Source organism: Coloeus monedula, assembly GCF_965178545.1.
Source record: "Coloeus monedula genome assembly, chromosome: 3".
Classification (NCBI taxonomy): domain Eukaryota; kingdom Metazoa; phylum Chordata; class Aves; order Passeriformes; family Corvidae; genus Coloeus; species Coloeus monedula.
The window spans coordinates 100636378-100652790 of record NC_138783.1 but is presented as its reverse complement, the minus strand read 5'-3'; the positions used below and the strand labels follow the sequence as shown (position 1 = coordinate 100652790).

Genomic DNA, 16413 nt, shown 5'->3' with positions numbered 1-16413 from the left:
GCAGAAGTATTTAGAGATGTTGGAAGCACCTTCATTCAGAAGACATTAGAAGGAGCACTGGGATATTTGGAAATTTGTGGGCTGAATCATCATCTTTAAAGGAAACACTGAGAAATTGTCAAGGGCCCTGTCAAACTATTGAACTACACAGAACAACAGGAGGTAAAATCCAGCATACATAAAAGCAAAGGAGCACATGTGGAAGGTAAACCATGAGTGTATCTGGGACAGCTCTAAAGAGCTTCTACTCAGGGCATTGCCACTGACTGCCCCTAGGAACTCCTAGTCAAAAAAAAAAAAAAAGGGAAAAGAGTTTTTCCAGGACAAAGACTGGAGTAGAAGCTGCAATGGAAATAATACAGGGAATAAATGTTCATATGCCACCCTCAACAACTTGATCTATACAATGCATCTCTGTAATTTATGACTCAGTATTGACAGTCCTTAGCATGACACATGACAAAGTCTTACAGACTTTGCTATTTCCTCACTGCTTGAAAGAGGCCTCCAAATAGAGTATTTCCCCTAGTTTACTGTTGACTATGTTTTCTCCAGCCTCCTCTGGGTCTGTAGTTACAATTTCTAATACTTACATTCAAATTTGCCAAACTTGTCTTGTCTAGACATCAACTAAATTTCTGCTTCCACCATCACCTCCTGGAGCAAGATGAGCTCAGGCAGTCATTGTGCAGCCCTGGCACAGCACGACGTTGATTTTCTGTACTGTTCCCACCAGCCCTCAGCCACCACTCACCCACCTCTCCCAGCAGCACCAACTGTTCCAGCACCACTTGGAACTCCACAAGCCCAGGTGTCACAGGCAGCAGGGGTGTTGAATTGACCCCTTCCTCCTGCCAAAGCCTCCGCAGCAAGCATGGCAAACAGGCAAGGAGGGAAAGCAGGGAATCTAAAGCCAGCCCCAAACTTCATCCCTTTTCTGGAGCTCTGTGTAAGTACTAGTGTGTGGGGTGGATGCATTTCCTACTTTTCCAAATCCTTACAATGGACCATAGGTGAAAGTCATTAAATATGGACAACTCTCCCATCCTTTCCTACCTCAAAGGGCTCGCTCCTCCTCACTGACCCACCTGGGTGCTGCTGACTCTTTGCCTCTAGTCCTGCCTGTTTTCAAGGGGTGCAGCAACAGAGAGGAGAACATCAGGTAAATGGCACTCTCTGAAGCTCCCTAAGTAAGTCCAGCCTTCACCATGATGCCTGACATTGCTCTCCTTTTCACAGTGGCATCTCTCCCACAGATTGGGACAGGGTGGAAGGGGGAAGGAGGAGGGGGAGGAGAGAAGATGACAGATAGAAGATTAGGTCCTGTGATTGTTGGGCATAAAATAATAATGATCAATAATGCCAGTGTAAACCTGTGGTTCAACTTCACAGGCATTAAAACATGAATGCATCAGTTAATTTAATTGCCACTAGTATTGAGCAGAGCAAAGTCACATATGAAGCTAGCTAGAGCTAACGTTTCAAAGCTTTCAGGTTCTTGCTTGACCAGACCCATTACTTGCATCACTAGTTTTAAAACACTCTACACCAAAAAGGCACACATGCTCAAGGCAACACCACCATCTCAAGAAACTCACTTTGCATTTTGAAAGAGAATTAAGACATATTTTACTTTCTTGTGGCTTGCCAGGTTAAGCCACAGAGTAAGCCATCTTACCAGGACACGTCTGTCAAGTAATTTTCACCTCCTGCCACAGCCAAATCTTCCCATGCCCATGGCATTCAAAATACAGGGGATGCTGTGATACACTCCTGGGCAACACAAGCTACAGCAATAAGTAGGTTTACCTTTTCTGGTCCTCCACCACCTGGCGATATTAACCAGGCTATAACAAACAATTCCCAGACTTAGGAAAGCTGAGTAGCATTGCACTTCTCTTACACTCTACATAAACATCTCAGCCATCTTCACCTGTTTCTCAGTTCCACCACTTCTCGCAGGAGCTTCAGAGAACAAGGTGTCAAGACTGAAGCTGCAGAACAGGAAAAACAAAAAGTAACACAAAAAAGAAGAGTTTCTTTGTTTCCATGCTCTGCAGAAACTGCTCATTCAAGGACTGTGAGAGATCAAGAGAAGCAAAAAGGTACTGTGTATCTCCAAGCCCAGCAGTTCTGATGCTGTGAACCAGTGGGGAACCAGCAGCCCCCAGTTTAGGCAGAGGAGGTTTTAACTCTTGGCCCATGTTGCACATTTCAAGGACATGCCTTGTCCCTGTTTATGCCAGGAACATCCACAGGGGAGACACAATCCAGGTCTTCTGCCACCATATTGTCTCATAGGTTATCACCTAAGCAGCCCCACCAACCAACATCAGCACACTTTACTGCCCACTACCTTCATGTAACCTCGTATTTGGGGGTAACAGAGGGCATTTATGGACACACTGAGTATCAGCAATGCAGACGGTGCTTATAATATCTGCAGCCACTGTAAGCAATGCAGCTGTTTTTAAATAACCACTCCTGACTTTGGATCATTAGAACTGCCATTTGAAGTGGCAAGTGGCATCTTCTACACCTGCTTATGTAGGTTCAGATAAAATGCTCATATTACACAGTTCAGAAAATAAAAAAAATCTGGAAACTGAAAGTGATCTGGGTTGGGTTTTAAATAGAATAAAAAAAAAAAAAAAAAAAAAAAAAAAAAAAAAGAAGCAAAAGAGCTACCTAAGTTTTGTGGAAAGGATTTTATGGATACAAATGTTTGCAATTAAACAATTTAAGGAAAACACTTTGGTTTTTTTATGTAAACATTCCCCTGCTGCCTTGGAAATACTGACACAGCAACACTGCACTGAGACATTGCAAAAAAGAAAATATTTTTTAAAGTAAATAAAGAGCAACAATCACCAAAAAAGGTGAAAGTACTTCTTGAATTATTTCAAGTTTACAAATAGTAAGATATCGTAAACATGTTCCTGTATTTATATGTATATATATATATGTATTTAAATCTCCACTGCTCTTTAACTGATTACCCAGAAACTCCTAAACTGCAACAATGCCAAGTGGTTTTGATGAGAATTCCCAGGTGAAGAAAAAAAAAAATGCTGGACCCAGAAGATTTTATGGATAAAAATTTCTGTCCTTTATTGGGTTGGGCTGAGGCATGCTAAACTTCATGACAGGGTAAAAACCAAACCTGGGTACTAAAACAAGATGGGAAAATAAGATCTTTATAATTTCTCCAGCCAGGTTTTCAGAGACAATCTCTTTGTAGGAAGAGCTACCAAAAGCACTTCCACAGACACTATCAATTGTTGCAGTGCCTGTTAAGCATATGACCTAAAAAGAAGTTTGGTAACTCACTAAGCTACATTTCCACCAACACTAAGGCTGTTAGAACTGAGTCACATCCCTTCCCCTCAATGGTTACAACAGTCTCTGGGGCTTTTGGGTTTGATTTTACCAGAGGAGTGGACAGAAAAACATGCTGTCAATGCCACTGGCTTCTCAAAAACACACAAGCCTTGCAGGCAGCTGCGGAGCCTCCAGTGTGCTCTCCATCCAGCCACACTTGAAGACACGCTCTGACCTCCTTCATGCTAGACCATGCAACTTAGCAGAACTACCCACAGGGAGTGAAAGGCTCTGTACATACAGACAGGCTGATCAGACACTGTCCTCAGAACGTTTGCTGTGCTCACCAGGTTTTTATGAAGAAGATAACCAAGTTGGTAAGATGATTGGAGACAGTGGAAGATGGGAAAGCAATGTTTGAAGCTTAAATTGGAAATCACACTGAGCAGATGAAGATGATCTCATCAGAGACTGGAAGTAGTTTTGTTCAACTGCAGATGCAACAGGCTACCCCACATGCAAAACATTCTGCTGTCACCTTATCTTTAAAGACATATCATTATACTAATAAGACCAGAAGAGTAGTAACAGCCTTGTCTTTTCAGATGCTTCAAATACCTCAAACTGAACTGCTGCCCACAGGTGGAAGTTAGAAATCCCATTTATTTGACTCTACTTCTGCTACAGCTCAACTCTGAGCTCCCCAAGCACGCCAGCTTGCTTAAAGACTTAAGTATTTTAGTCTTATCCGTACGTTACAACTCATTTTATGCTGTCAGAATCATACTGCACTAGTTTTGATTTGTTCTTTGCAAAAACAATGCATATCAATCCAGCACATGAAAAAGCACATCTGTGGAAAAAAAGCTATCCTGCTAGAAATCCCTAAAAAGAAACTTATTTGAAATTACTCCTCAAAAGTATGCCCCTTAATTCTACTTAACTGAGAGAAAACTGTCTTTTCATAAGCTGCTGGTCCTCCCAAACAAATCAATTTGCACACATTTCACAAATATCCCCAACTGGAAATTCCATCAGTCTTAGTGAAAAGCTCTGCAGCACTTTTGTAAAAATGCTCAAAGTTTTTCGAGCAAAGCATAAGAAATTGCAGCAACACCAAAGACATTCCCCCATGCTATGAAATAGGACTTAGAGAAACAGTATTTATAGAAAAATAACTCCTGTGTATCACTGGTTTCCACTGCAGATCACAATTACTCAAAGAGTAACAGAATCATGGTTGAATCCCAAGCCTCTCTCCAAGTGTGTGCTCTATCCCAACACAGCACTTAGTTAAAGAGTTATTCCCAGTGTCAAGGATAGAAGCAAACCTTTCAGTAACTTAACTGATGAAATTTGAAGAAACCCCTTGAAGTCCAACACTTTCAATGAGAAACTAGTGTAGAAGGAACTTTCCTGCAGAAGCTTACAGCACAGCAATGAGAGGCAAAGCACACACCCAACAATAAACCCCAAAGCAAGGATGCACAAGTACCACAGCGAAACTACAGGGTGGCTCAAAGAGAGTGAGGAAAAAAAACAGCAAAGAGGGGAGGAGGTCCCACATGTTGCAAAAACATCACTGCCAATAACACGAAACATATATTTCATTATGAAAGCAGGCAGCAACTTTAAAGCAGCCACTGACCCTGGAGAGCAAGGTAGAGCTCTGGCAATTGTCTACAACAGACATGGAAGACAGGGTGGTCCAACCCAGCACCAGTAGCAACCAGGAGACTGGGAGGTGACAGAGCGCCAGGAAGGGCAACAGACTGTAAGAAAGCTGGAGAGAGTAACAAACAAACCCAAAACATTCTTGGCAGAAGGTCTCAGCAAAGAACATTAGGAAGTGTTTCAGACTTCAGCTGGCTATGCTGCTCCCGAAGAGGACACAAAAACCAAAACTGTTGCTGCTTTGCTGCTCTGAGTCAGTAGGTTAAGACCCACACTTGTACAATTCATCAGGGAGAGAGTTGAGACCAGTATCTGCTCACCCTTCCTCACTCCACATCCACCTCTTCCCACAACTCTCCCTAAATCCTGCCACTATTACAGCACTTGCTCAGGAGATACCTGCAGCAATGCAGCAGCCATGTAGTTCATATAGCAATGATGGTAACAAACACAGCACAGACCAGCGAGCAACCAAGTTCTGATTTCTTAAAACAAGAGGGCAAGGGAAAAATAGCATGAGTGATCTGATGACTGAGCTTAAGACCCTTCTTGAAAACAAAAAGTACCTTTGTAACATCTGTAAAAGTGCTCTATATTCTACTGTATCAAATGCAGGAATCTCAGCATTTACTAGATCAGTGTCAGTTTGGAGGCCATTAAGATACTGATATTTTAGTACAGAAGCTATTTCATTTTCACGGCCTGATACTTGCTATCACTGTCTGAACAACTGGCAGATGAATAAGCTACGACAACTACAGCTACATTATGAAGTCTTTATGCAAAATATTGGAAGAAAATTCCAAAGGCTGATTTATTTTCACTTGCTAGTTAAAATTCATAAATAGTTGTGCTTTAATAACTGTGCTTAAAATTCATAAATTCAAATAGTTGTGCTTTAATAACTGAAAACCAGAAGTTGTGTAAAAGGTCAAGTGATGAAAAAAAGTGATTACAAAAAGGAAGTGGCAATACAAGAACAAGGGAGGAAAAAACCCGATAAGATTAACATTTAAATATAAAAATTTATTTAGGTGAAGTCACAAACAGTTTGATATCAATTTACAAACACTTTATGTTATGCATATTATTGGAACTATCAAGAAAGGGAGAGAAGATAATGGCAGCTTTTTCCTGAAACAACTAAAGGCAAACCCTTTCCATCATGCGCATTACTGGATCATAGGATTACCCTGACCATACCCCCTAGTATGCAAGGAAAAAGGAGAAAACAAAATACTGAGATGCAGAATGAAAACTGTGAATCAGTGAAAAAGATTTTCATGAACACCAGACTACAAAGGTCTAGTCTGATGGTCAGGATTTTAAGTATTCTACTAGGATAAAAACAGAATCATAACTTAGGTCAATTATTATAATTGATGAAGAATTTTGTAATGCACAATTGGGCTCCCTGGCAATGACAGCAATGGTTAATGCAGAACAATTAAGAGAGGATACTGAGCCTCACAGAGTAATTCTGTTGACAACCTGAGTTATTATACCGAGTGTATGATCCTTTTTTGAGTCAAATACACATTTATGTTGCAGATACTCTCAATGAAATGGCAAAAGTAACAGCTGTAACAAGACATGTTATGATTTATTTTTTTTTTTTAACAAATATAATACACAGGGTTTTGAAGTGTCCGGTTGTGATCTGCAAAGATCCAGGATTGCACACAAGTTTGGTCAAATGAGAAGGTTTAATCTGCGCATTAAATTGGCTTTTACTTTCAAAGTAGTATTTTAGGGCAGGGCTCTCCTCCGGGACAGTGTTCCTGACCTCATTCAACCAATGTTCAATTTATTCACCTTCCTGAATCTTTGCCCTCTTTGGATAGTCTGTGACAAGTGCTGCGCTGCAGGAATTCCTGTTTTCCAGCAAACCGGCTTGCTCTGCAGGTTTGTAGTCCATTGTTACAATTGCTGATTGGGTAAAATGAATTTCCTACGTCTTCTCTAGCACAGCTTGCAACGCAACAGAAGCAGAGGTAAAAGAATGCACTAGAATACCAGAGCTCCACTTAAACACCAACGGAGTCAGGCTGTTGGCACCAATAAGAAATTCTGTATTTAACAAATCTGCAAATATTTAAGATCCAAAGTTATTCAGTTTTATAAATAAACTCACCCACTTAGTCTGACTCCCATCCCAACTGGTCTTCTGTTTTCATGGAGTCTGGGGAAAAAAAGAGAATTGTCTGAAGTTATACATACAGACATAAATTTGCAGGAATGAATCTCAGCTATCCTACACACACACAAATTATTGCACTCAAACTAAAACTAGAATTTCTCACTTCGTTCTTTCCACGTAAAGCAAAGTTACAGCTTCTCACCAGTGCCTTAGAAAGGACAGCTATCTTCAGACACAACACTTTGTATACCTTGACTTCATTTTTACTGTTTAACTATCTGTGGAAACACAGTATCAAGAGATAGAGGCACTAAACTAGATGCTGAAATTCAAGGAGTCTTGGACTAAAACGGGAAATGAAATCCAGTCAGGCTGCCTAATGCTATTGCCTTGAAATTATGAAAACAAAAATCAGTTCAAACCAACAATCTGGGAAAAAAGGTTTTTGTAAAACACCTCCTCTTCCTCTTGGCACCATGAATGTGGAAAAGCTTAGGTTCTGTCCAAAGTCTTAAGCCCATAAAAGGCTATTCTCTCCCATTTTAATTCTACAATTCTTTTGCCCGAGTGTGATGTCACATCTTATTTTGCTGAAGCAGTTTTACACAACATAAATAGAGCTTGCAAGGAGCTGGGGAGATATGGGGGAAATGCACAGGTCACCTCCAAGAAAACATTTCCTTGCTACAACCTTGCCAATGATACACTCATGCTTTATCCTAGGCCTCATCAACATTTGACAGCTGCTCAAACTATCATTTCACTTAAGGATATTTTTAAACACTTATAAGAGACTATATGCTACCCATTAAAAACTGCTCTAATAACAGAAAGGTGGCCGAAAGCACAGTGATTTTACTTTTTCATTGTGCTGCTGAAGTACCACTCATTTCACAAACATTAAACTTCTGATATTTTGTAACTTTGTTAAAATAAAGATGTTTATTTCTTTTTTTTTTTACACACTTTCTGGGAAAAAAAAATACATCAATGACACTGATAAAAACCACTGAAATTTCAATGAAATCAAACTGGATAGAGACCCCTGGTGCCTCAGCACACAACAGAGCAAAGCTCTGCACTGACAGACCAGCTGCTGTGGAAGAAGTTACAAGAGTGGTTAACATGACAAGCTGAAGGTACAGTCTCAGATGAGAAGAAAGCTATATCCCATTGGTGCTCACATAAGATCTGCAGGAAAACAAGAACCGAGCTATTCATCTTGAGAATGGACAAATGTAAACAGACACATCAGAAAAAGTTGCAGAACACAGAGCAGAGACCACAGAAAGCACAAGGTCAACAGGCCTGGGTTTATCTATATTACTGTGTGGTGTTTGCTCCCTTTCTTTGTCACAGGTTGGCCTAGGGAAGTTACTTTTGATAGGTACCAAAGGCAAGACTTGGTGTGACACACCAAACATGTTCAGATGCCTTGTAAAAGGACCAGGCTAACATGAGTCAAACAACTTAGCCACTATGTGCTGGCAATCCCAGGGAAGCACAGCATCTGAAAAATTAGCAAAAATTCTTCTGGAAGGCAAAGGTTCTTTCTACAGTTGTAAAAAAAAAAAAAAAAAAAAATTGGTTAGAAACAAACATAGCCAATATAACAGAATCTGTCACCATTCAGCTGGCATGAAACTCAACATTCAGCATTTTCTGTGCTGGGGATTTGGAAGACTGCAATCACCAGTGTAAGAGAAGCAGCACAACCCCTAATATAGGCAGGCAGCCCTTTGTAGCTGTGGAGCTCAGCGTCATGCCTCAGGCAGGAGAGAGGGTAGATGTGCCTGCATCCACCACAGGTTATACCAATTCATATAGTGATGCCTATACTGAAAGCAAAACAAGTACACTAAATCCTCCCTATTTCTCCTAATCACACTCATCATCTTTTCCCACAAAACAGGCTCTAATTTGTGGATTAAATCTACTGAGCCCCAAACCAGGTTTCATTTTCAAGTCATGGTGAATTTGCACACTGTGGCCATTGAAGTTTATCTTTATTCATATCTATTTTTCGCCATCCCACACTGCCTGCAACTGCCCACATGCTCCCATAGTAACAGGAAAGTCTGTACTCTTTGTCTTACATACAAATAACTGTACTGCTGAGAAAGTTGATTTTTTTAAAGACAACTCAGAGGAAAAGAACAAAACCACAGAACACCTTTCTTCTAATGTCTTCAGGAAAATACAAAAATATACCAGAAGAGAGAATTAGTGGGGTTTCTATTTTCTGGTGGCTGGAGAAACAAATGCTCAAACATTTGCTCAGAGCATCCATCCACGCGTACACCTCTCACAGTGGCCAGCTGGGCACCCACGATACCATGTCCCTATGGTCAGCACGAGCAAAGGGTCAGTGCCATGAGACGAGAGCTGCCGACCAAGGCAAGGGCACCCCAACTGCCCCTTTCTCCTCTTCCCGTCCGAGGGAGCACCATGCCCAGCCAGCGGAGCAGAGAAACACGCGGCCATCGGCCCATCACACCTGGCTTTTCTCCTCCTGCTTGGGGCTCTGGCCCGGCGGTGGCGGCTGGGCCGGCGAGGCCTGGGTCTCGCTCTCAGCACGCGGGCGCCTGGGGACAAGCGACTTAAGGGGCGCCATCCACTTCATCCACAGGTCCAAGTCGACGTCGCCCCAGGGCAGTGAGGGGTTCTTGGCCGCCCGCCGCCGGAAGTCCTCATCGTAGTTCATCCAGGAGGTGCCCCCGTAGGTGGCGTGCAGCTTGCGGATGGTGTCCAGGTACTTGAACATGGCTCCGCAGCGCGCCGGGTGCTTCTCGCACAGCACGCTGGCGTACACCAGGAAGGCCGAGACCCACTGGTCCAGCGTGTCCCCCGGGCGCGGGCCGTGCTCGGGGGCCAGCTCTGTGTGGAGCAAGGAAAAGAGGTCAATGAACTCCCCCCGCCAGATCCGCTCCTTGGTGGCCTTGGCCAGCTTGTAGCCCAGCGGCCGCCGCAGCCCCACGTAGGGGGTGGCCGCCGCCTCGGCCTCGCCCTGCCCCGCCGCCGCCGCCGCCGCCGGAGCCGGAGCCGGAGCCGGGGCCCCGGCCGCGCCGCTCGCCGCTGCCGCCGCCGCCCCCGCCGCCTCGGCGCAGGGGCTGGCGGCCGCCGCCACCGCCCCCAGCGCGGCCTGGCGCTCCAGCCAGCGCGGGTTCACGTAGACGGTCCGCAGGCGCGGCGCGGCCCCGGCCGCGGCCGCCCGCGCCGAGCCCTCGGCGCCGGGCTGAAGGCGCAGCACGGCCAGGGCGGCGGGCGCGCCGGCGGGCAGGTCGCTGCCGTCCCGCCGCGGGGCCGGCTGGGCCGCCGCCGGCACCTGCAGCAGCGAGGGCGCCGCCCAGGGCGGGGAGCCGCCTCTAGGCCCCGCTGCCGCCGCCAGCGCTTCTAGGCCCGGGAGGCCGAGCCGCGAGCCGGGCGCCACCGCGCCGAGCACCCATCGGGTCTCGGCGATCCCGGCGCGGTCCCGGGGGCTCCGCGACCTCCCCTCCTCGCGGCGCCCGGCGAGCGCCGTCCCCAGCGTCAGCGGGGCCGCGGCTCCGGCCCGGCGGCGGCGGCGGCTCCGCCGCCTCCCACGTGGCATCGACACGGCGGCTCCGGGCGGCGCGCGCGGCGGGGGGCGGGGCCGCGCGGGGGCGGGGCCCGGGGCCCGAATCCCCGCCCCCGCCCGCCCAGGTTCGGCGATCCCCGGGACGTTCCCTGGATTCGTCTGTGTGACACTGAAATGCTTGGATTGGCGCGCAGAGAGCATAATACTCTCTCTCTCTCTCTCTTTGGAAAAATAACCCCCAATACTAGTGTATATATATGCATGCTATATATATATATGTATATCTAAACGTACATATGTATATACGTGTAGACACACACATATAAATACGTACACCATATTTAGTTATATATTCTATATGCTATAAAATACATACGCATGCTGTATATGTAACTGCTGTAAGGATATGTAGTAGACATACAGTAGCAGTCCCAGTTGTCATTGTTATTGCTTCAGTGCAGCAAACGTTTTGAGGAGTAATGGCATTAGATCACTTCTCCCAGTATAAATAAGCCTCATTTTCCGTTTATAGAAAATGGCTTTTTTTTCTTTTTTTTTCTTTTCTTTTTTCTTTTTAAATTTTTTTTTTGTTTGTTTGTGTGTGCTGTCACACAGCATCAGCTGTCCTAGCTAAGCACTAACTAGATCACCTGCTGGGTGAAGGTTGAACCCCACTGGAGCCAAATCTGGGTGCTGGCTCCTTGTGTGGACTTATGCACCCACTCCACAGCTGCTTCCACAAACACTTCTGTAGCACTCTCTCTTCTGGAGGACCAGCCTTGCATGCTGTGCTGAAATGTCTATAGATCAATTCCACTGCAATACAGACAAGACTTCTGTAAAAAAAATAACAGCTCTTTTGTTTTCACAGAAAGACTGGAAGAGATATAATTTAGATAAAAGTATTTTTGTCCAAAAATATCAAATCCCAGGAATGACAAAGTAAGGAATTCTTCTGTAAGAAAAGAGTAAGCTAAAAGTGTGGCTTTGGGAATTTTTTTAATGCTTAACAAATTCTAAAGAAATAATTCGAGTAACAAAAAGCTATTTTCTGAATCGCCCTTGTTTTCAGGGATTTGTTCAGAAGTCTGAACAAAACAGACTTTTTTTTAATTCTTGAGATGAATACACACACATTTGGATAAACAATTATTTTTTTTAAATTCAACCAAAACAGCTGGCAGTATCTCCTTCCAATTTCAGTTTAATGGGGCATTATAAAACCAGACATTGTTAAAACAACAGTAAGACCATCATTTCTCTAAAACTAACCCATTCAATGGGCTTGTTATTAAGTCAGATTATAGGCATTTATGCAAAGTCTCTAAAAATTTTATGCAGGTTAAAGTTTTCTTGACTTTGATTCAAAATTAATATATGTTTAGAACCAGAGAGGGATTCAAGTTGGAAGGAATCTCGAGAGGTCTATAGTGCAACTTCCTGGTCACAGAAGGGCAGAAACTAAACTAAGACAAGGTTGCTTAGTGCCTTTCTCACTCAGGTCTTGGAAACCACCAATGATAGGGATTCCACAACCTGTTTCAGTGCTGATGATTACCCATGCTGGGTCTTTCCAGTCACATTTTTCCCCTCTGTGTGCCCAGAAATGGCTTCTAAGAGAACTTGCTTTTGTGATTTTCCTGAAGTGAAGCCACCAGCCTGTAGCAGCTTGGGTAGTCCTTGCTGTTTTTGAAGATAGGTGCAACATTTAGCCTTTTCCAAGCCATTAGGTACCTCTCCAAATCTTGATGGCCTTTCAAACTTAAAAAGTGGCCTTCCAGTGACATCACCCAGCTCTTTGAGCACCCTCGGATTCATCCCCACTGGCTCCTGAGACTTGCATGGCCTGGGATTCCTCAAGCAAAGATCCACGACTTGGTCCTTTTCCCCTATTTACAGGTTTTTTCACCTTGAGGCACAGAGGGCGGGGACACTTTGCTGGTGAAGGTCAAGGCAATGAAGGCATAAGTAGAATCATAGAATCATTTTGTGCCACTTCTACAAGTTTTTTAAATACCTCCAGGGATAGCAGCTCCACTGCTTCCTTGGGCAGTCTGTTCCAGTGCTTTGCTTCAGAAGAGAAGGGATGATGACCAACATCAGATCAACTAATATTATCTCACTAATCCTCTGCAGATATGGCTGCCCAGCCAGAATCTTGTGGCTGGAAGTAATCAGTAAAATTTGGGAATTAGGACTATGTTTTTGTCCATGCCCACTAGAGTTCAAGCCTATTTCAGGGTGGTGCTGTCAGGTCTAACAATAATGCAGTTCATAGTGATGATGAACAGAAACCTCAAAAATAATTAACAAGTGCTTTTATTGCCGTTTCCCCTGAAAGATGCAGACAGCAGCTAAGACCATTAGTGAAGTTGTCTACATGGAACGTATCTATACATATGCTGCATTTACTCTTTGAATTGCAGCTGTGATCCTCCAGGTCTCTGTCTTATGAAAATTATAATTTTTCATGAGGGCTTTCATGAACTAAACCAGCTGGGCAGTAAGAAATACCTGGGCTGAAGCAGGTGGAAATAAGAATGCTTTGCCTCCACTTCATTTAGAGTAGCTACTCGTAAGCTGATGTATGCTCCTAACTATGCACTTATCTGATCGTTTCAGTCTCCTTTCACAGGCTGTGTATGCAGTGTATAAGGATCTGAATCGGAAACTTGGAGGTTTGCCTGCTGGCAACCAGCTGTGCCCAAGAGTATCAGCTCTTCAAAGTGGGCAGGGCACCTCACAGAGAGTGGCGGGAACTGTTTCTGGTGAATTTTGGAAGCAAATGTGATTGTCCTCTCTACTCCTCACGTGATGAGTTCCTTACAGCTCTGAATTTCCCTCTCTGCATTTTTCCTCATGTCTTCCTGTCCCTTTATGTTCCCATGATATGTTTGTAGAGGACAAAAAAAGAGAATACTTGGAGCCACACGTATGTAGGGTTGTATTGCAGATGTGTCTCTCAACCAAATTGCTAGAATGGGCACAGAACTGCAGAAACAAACACAGATTGTTGTTTTATGCTTCAGACTTTCTTTTTAGTCTCAAGCATGAGAACTTATTGAAGGCATTAATGAAGAGGCAAAATGAAATGAAGCTTTAAACAGAAACAGCTGCAACCTTAGCTGTGGAGGAACTTGGAATTAGGCAATAGGACAGTTTATTAAAATAAGAGGGGAAAGCTACTTTGCAGACCAAAAAAAAAAAAAAAATCTCATTCGGAAACATTACCTAGAATCAGAACACCTCCCTTTGAAAGTGGATTGACTTGTGTGCTCTTGCTCTTTGTGAACCTTAAACAAAGCCACAGAGAACTGTCTACTCTATTGATGAAACCCGAAAGTGCTGCCATAGAGCATTTACCTGCATTGGCTTCAGGACCCCAGAGAGAACAACACAACCCTGCACTAGGGCTTGAGGCAAAAATGCAGCATGAGGAGAAAATAAGCCTTGTGTCATGCTAAAGCACTTTTCTTTTTTCAAAATAACCAGGCTTTTTCTAGGGAAATTTTCTAAGAGCTGCCTGTGAGAGTTTTGGGGAGACTGGAGGGTTTATGGAGCCGGTGGGTTTTCAAGTCAAAAGAAGGGTGCTTAGGCCCCATGAAATCAGTAGTCTAACTGTGAGTTCATCTGAGACTGCAGAGGTTCGCCACTTGCACTCGAGTTGTCCTTGGGCATCTTCCACTTACTCCATATAAAAGTATAGGTCAGGAAGAAAAACAGGATTTGATTCTGTGTTTTGCTTTCCAACTTGAAAAATATAACGGCTGTAGCGTTCACTGACACAATAGCAACAGAACCGAACCCACCCATGAAGCTAAAGGTTACTTAATAAAGTTTAAACACTAAGTAAATGATGGTGTTGGGGATCCAGAAAGAACCTGACAAGCATCTGCTGAACTCCCCCTGTGAGGGGAGAACTCTTAATATTCCCATCTAGGAGAAGAGGCAGGAGTCAGATTCTGCAGCTGAGGGGCTTCTTCCTTCACTCCAGGTGAGGAAGGAGCTGGCTGCCTTCATGGGGCTGCATGGTATTGTCCCTCTCTGTGTGTTGTTTCTGCATTTCTTTATAATTTTGCATAAGTTTGTTCTGTTTCTCTGGTAAATGTTTCCTTGCCTATGCTTGGAGTGGGAACAGAGAAAATCTCAATGGAGGATCAGACATGTTTAGTTACTACTCCTCAGCAGGCTTAGCTCCACTGGTCCCACTCCTTTCTTTTTCTGTGGCTGTGAGGTACTCAGCAGAAGAGTTACAGGTCTTGGTGACCCATGCTGCCTGTGGGGCTCACGTCCATGTGCCCTCAAAGTAGGTGTTTTGGCAGAGGATAGAAAGAGAGACATGGGCCGGCACACAGGTACAGGTCGAGCTCCGTTGAAGACCCTGTCCCGTGTGCTGCACACGGTGAGCATCCTGTTTATTGCTGGAAGTTTTTCTTGAAGACATCATCTCTGCCCGACACAGCCGGGGCGGACGGGGGTCCCATAAGCAGCAGCCGGGGCAGGAGTGGGACGCGGCGCAGGGCTCAGAAAGGCCAGACCGAGGCTTGGCTGCACCTCGGGAACGATCGTTCCGGAAAACAGCCGCTACTCGATCCCTCCCCAAAGCGCAACTGCACCGTCCCAGTGCGGCAGCGCCCGGGACCCGCAGCGCCGCTGCCCGCGCAGCCCGGCGCGACACCGAGGTGCAGGCGACACCGGGAGCGGCTCTCCCCGCCCCGTGTGAGGAAGCAGACGAGCCTCGCCACCGCTGGACCCGACGGGGTGTGTGTGTGTGGGGCGGCCCGCGACTCCCCTGCGCGTCGCGGCCGAGGGGGGAGTGACTCTGGCAGCCTGCGGCGAGCCCAGATAAAAGCTCCGCTGCTGCCGTTTTCCCTCCCCTTTTCTCTCGTAACTTTTTTTTTTTTTTTCCCTCCCTCTCCCTCCCAGCAAAGTGACCGCGCCGGCGGCAGCCCCGGAGCAGCCCCAGCGCCGCACGCCGCCATGAGCCCCGCGGTGCCGCCGTCGGGCCGCGCTGCCGGGGACTGAGCCCGGGCGCGGGGGACGCCCCGAGAGCGGCTCCGCGCCGCCGTGGCGGGGGCTGGAGCCAGAGGCAGCGAGAGCCCAGGCAGGACCGCCGGCCGCCCCGCCGTGCCCGGGGCAGCGCCCGCCGCGATGTCGGCGCAGAGCCTCCTGAGCAGCGTCTTCTCCTGCTCCTCCCCGGCCGCCGCCGCCCCCGCCGCAGCCAAGAGCCTCTCCAAGCGGAGGCTCCGCCAGACGCGCAGCCTCGACCCCGCCATCATCGGCGGCGGCCGGGAGGACGGCGAGGGCGCGGGGCGGGCGGCGCGGGCGCGGGCCGCCGGCAGCCCCCCGGGGGAGCGCCGCGGTCCTCGGGGCGCCCCGCCGCCCCACGGCGCCTCCTTCTCCACCCCCAGCACTCCACTGGAGCGGTCGCCGCCGGGCAGCGCTCTCTTTGACGAGGAGAGCCTCCGCGGGAAGCGGAGCCCCGGCTGCGAGCTGCCCTTCTTGGCGCGCACCCCCTCCGCCCTGGCGCTGAGCGGCACCGCCAGCCCCGCCAACAGCATCTTCTCCTCGCCCCGGCGCTGGCTGCAGCAGAGGAAGGGGCAACCCTCGCCGCCGGAGCCTCGCCCCGCCGCCTACGTCGTGTGGAAATCCGAGGTAGGCACGCCCGCCCCCGGGGGACGGGCACTCGCCGCGCTGCCCTCGCCCCCGTCGTGCGCCGCCG

The 16413-nt window shown here is 46.6% G+C and overlaps 2 protein-coding genes across 2 annotated transcripts in view; one reads left to right on the top strand and one right to left on the bottom strand.

Moving 5' to 3' along the window:
• Positions 1 to 5966: 5966 nt before the first annotated feature.
• Positions 5967 to 10724, bottom strand: LOC309570836 (uncharacterized protein; the record flags this gene model as incomplete). The annotated part of the gene is made up of 3 exons (XM_082277848.1): positions 5967 to 7043; positions 7130 to 7177; positions 9633 to 10724. 2 exons carry the CDS (start codon positions 10722 to 10724, stop codon positions 7169 to 7171), a joined length of 1101 nt encoding a protein of 366 aa, XP_082133974.1. The 3' UTR covers positions 5967 to 7043; positions 7130 to 7168.
• Positions 10725 to 15842: 5118 nt separating this feature from the next.
• ARHGAP6 (Rho GTPase activating protein 6) overlaps positions 15843 to 16413 on the top strand; it is a gene marked incomplete at both ends in the record, with an annotated part of 318278 nt that continues 317707 nt past the window's right edge. The window contains one exon of the mRNA XM_082279330.1: positions 15843 to 16346. Coding sequence (XP_082135456.1) covers positions 15843 to 16346 — 504 coding nt within the window. The remainder of the gene's footprint in view (positions 16347 to 16413) is intronic.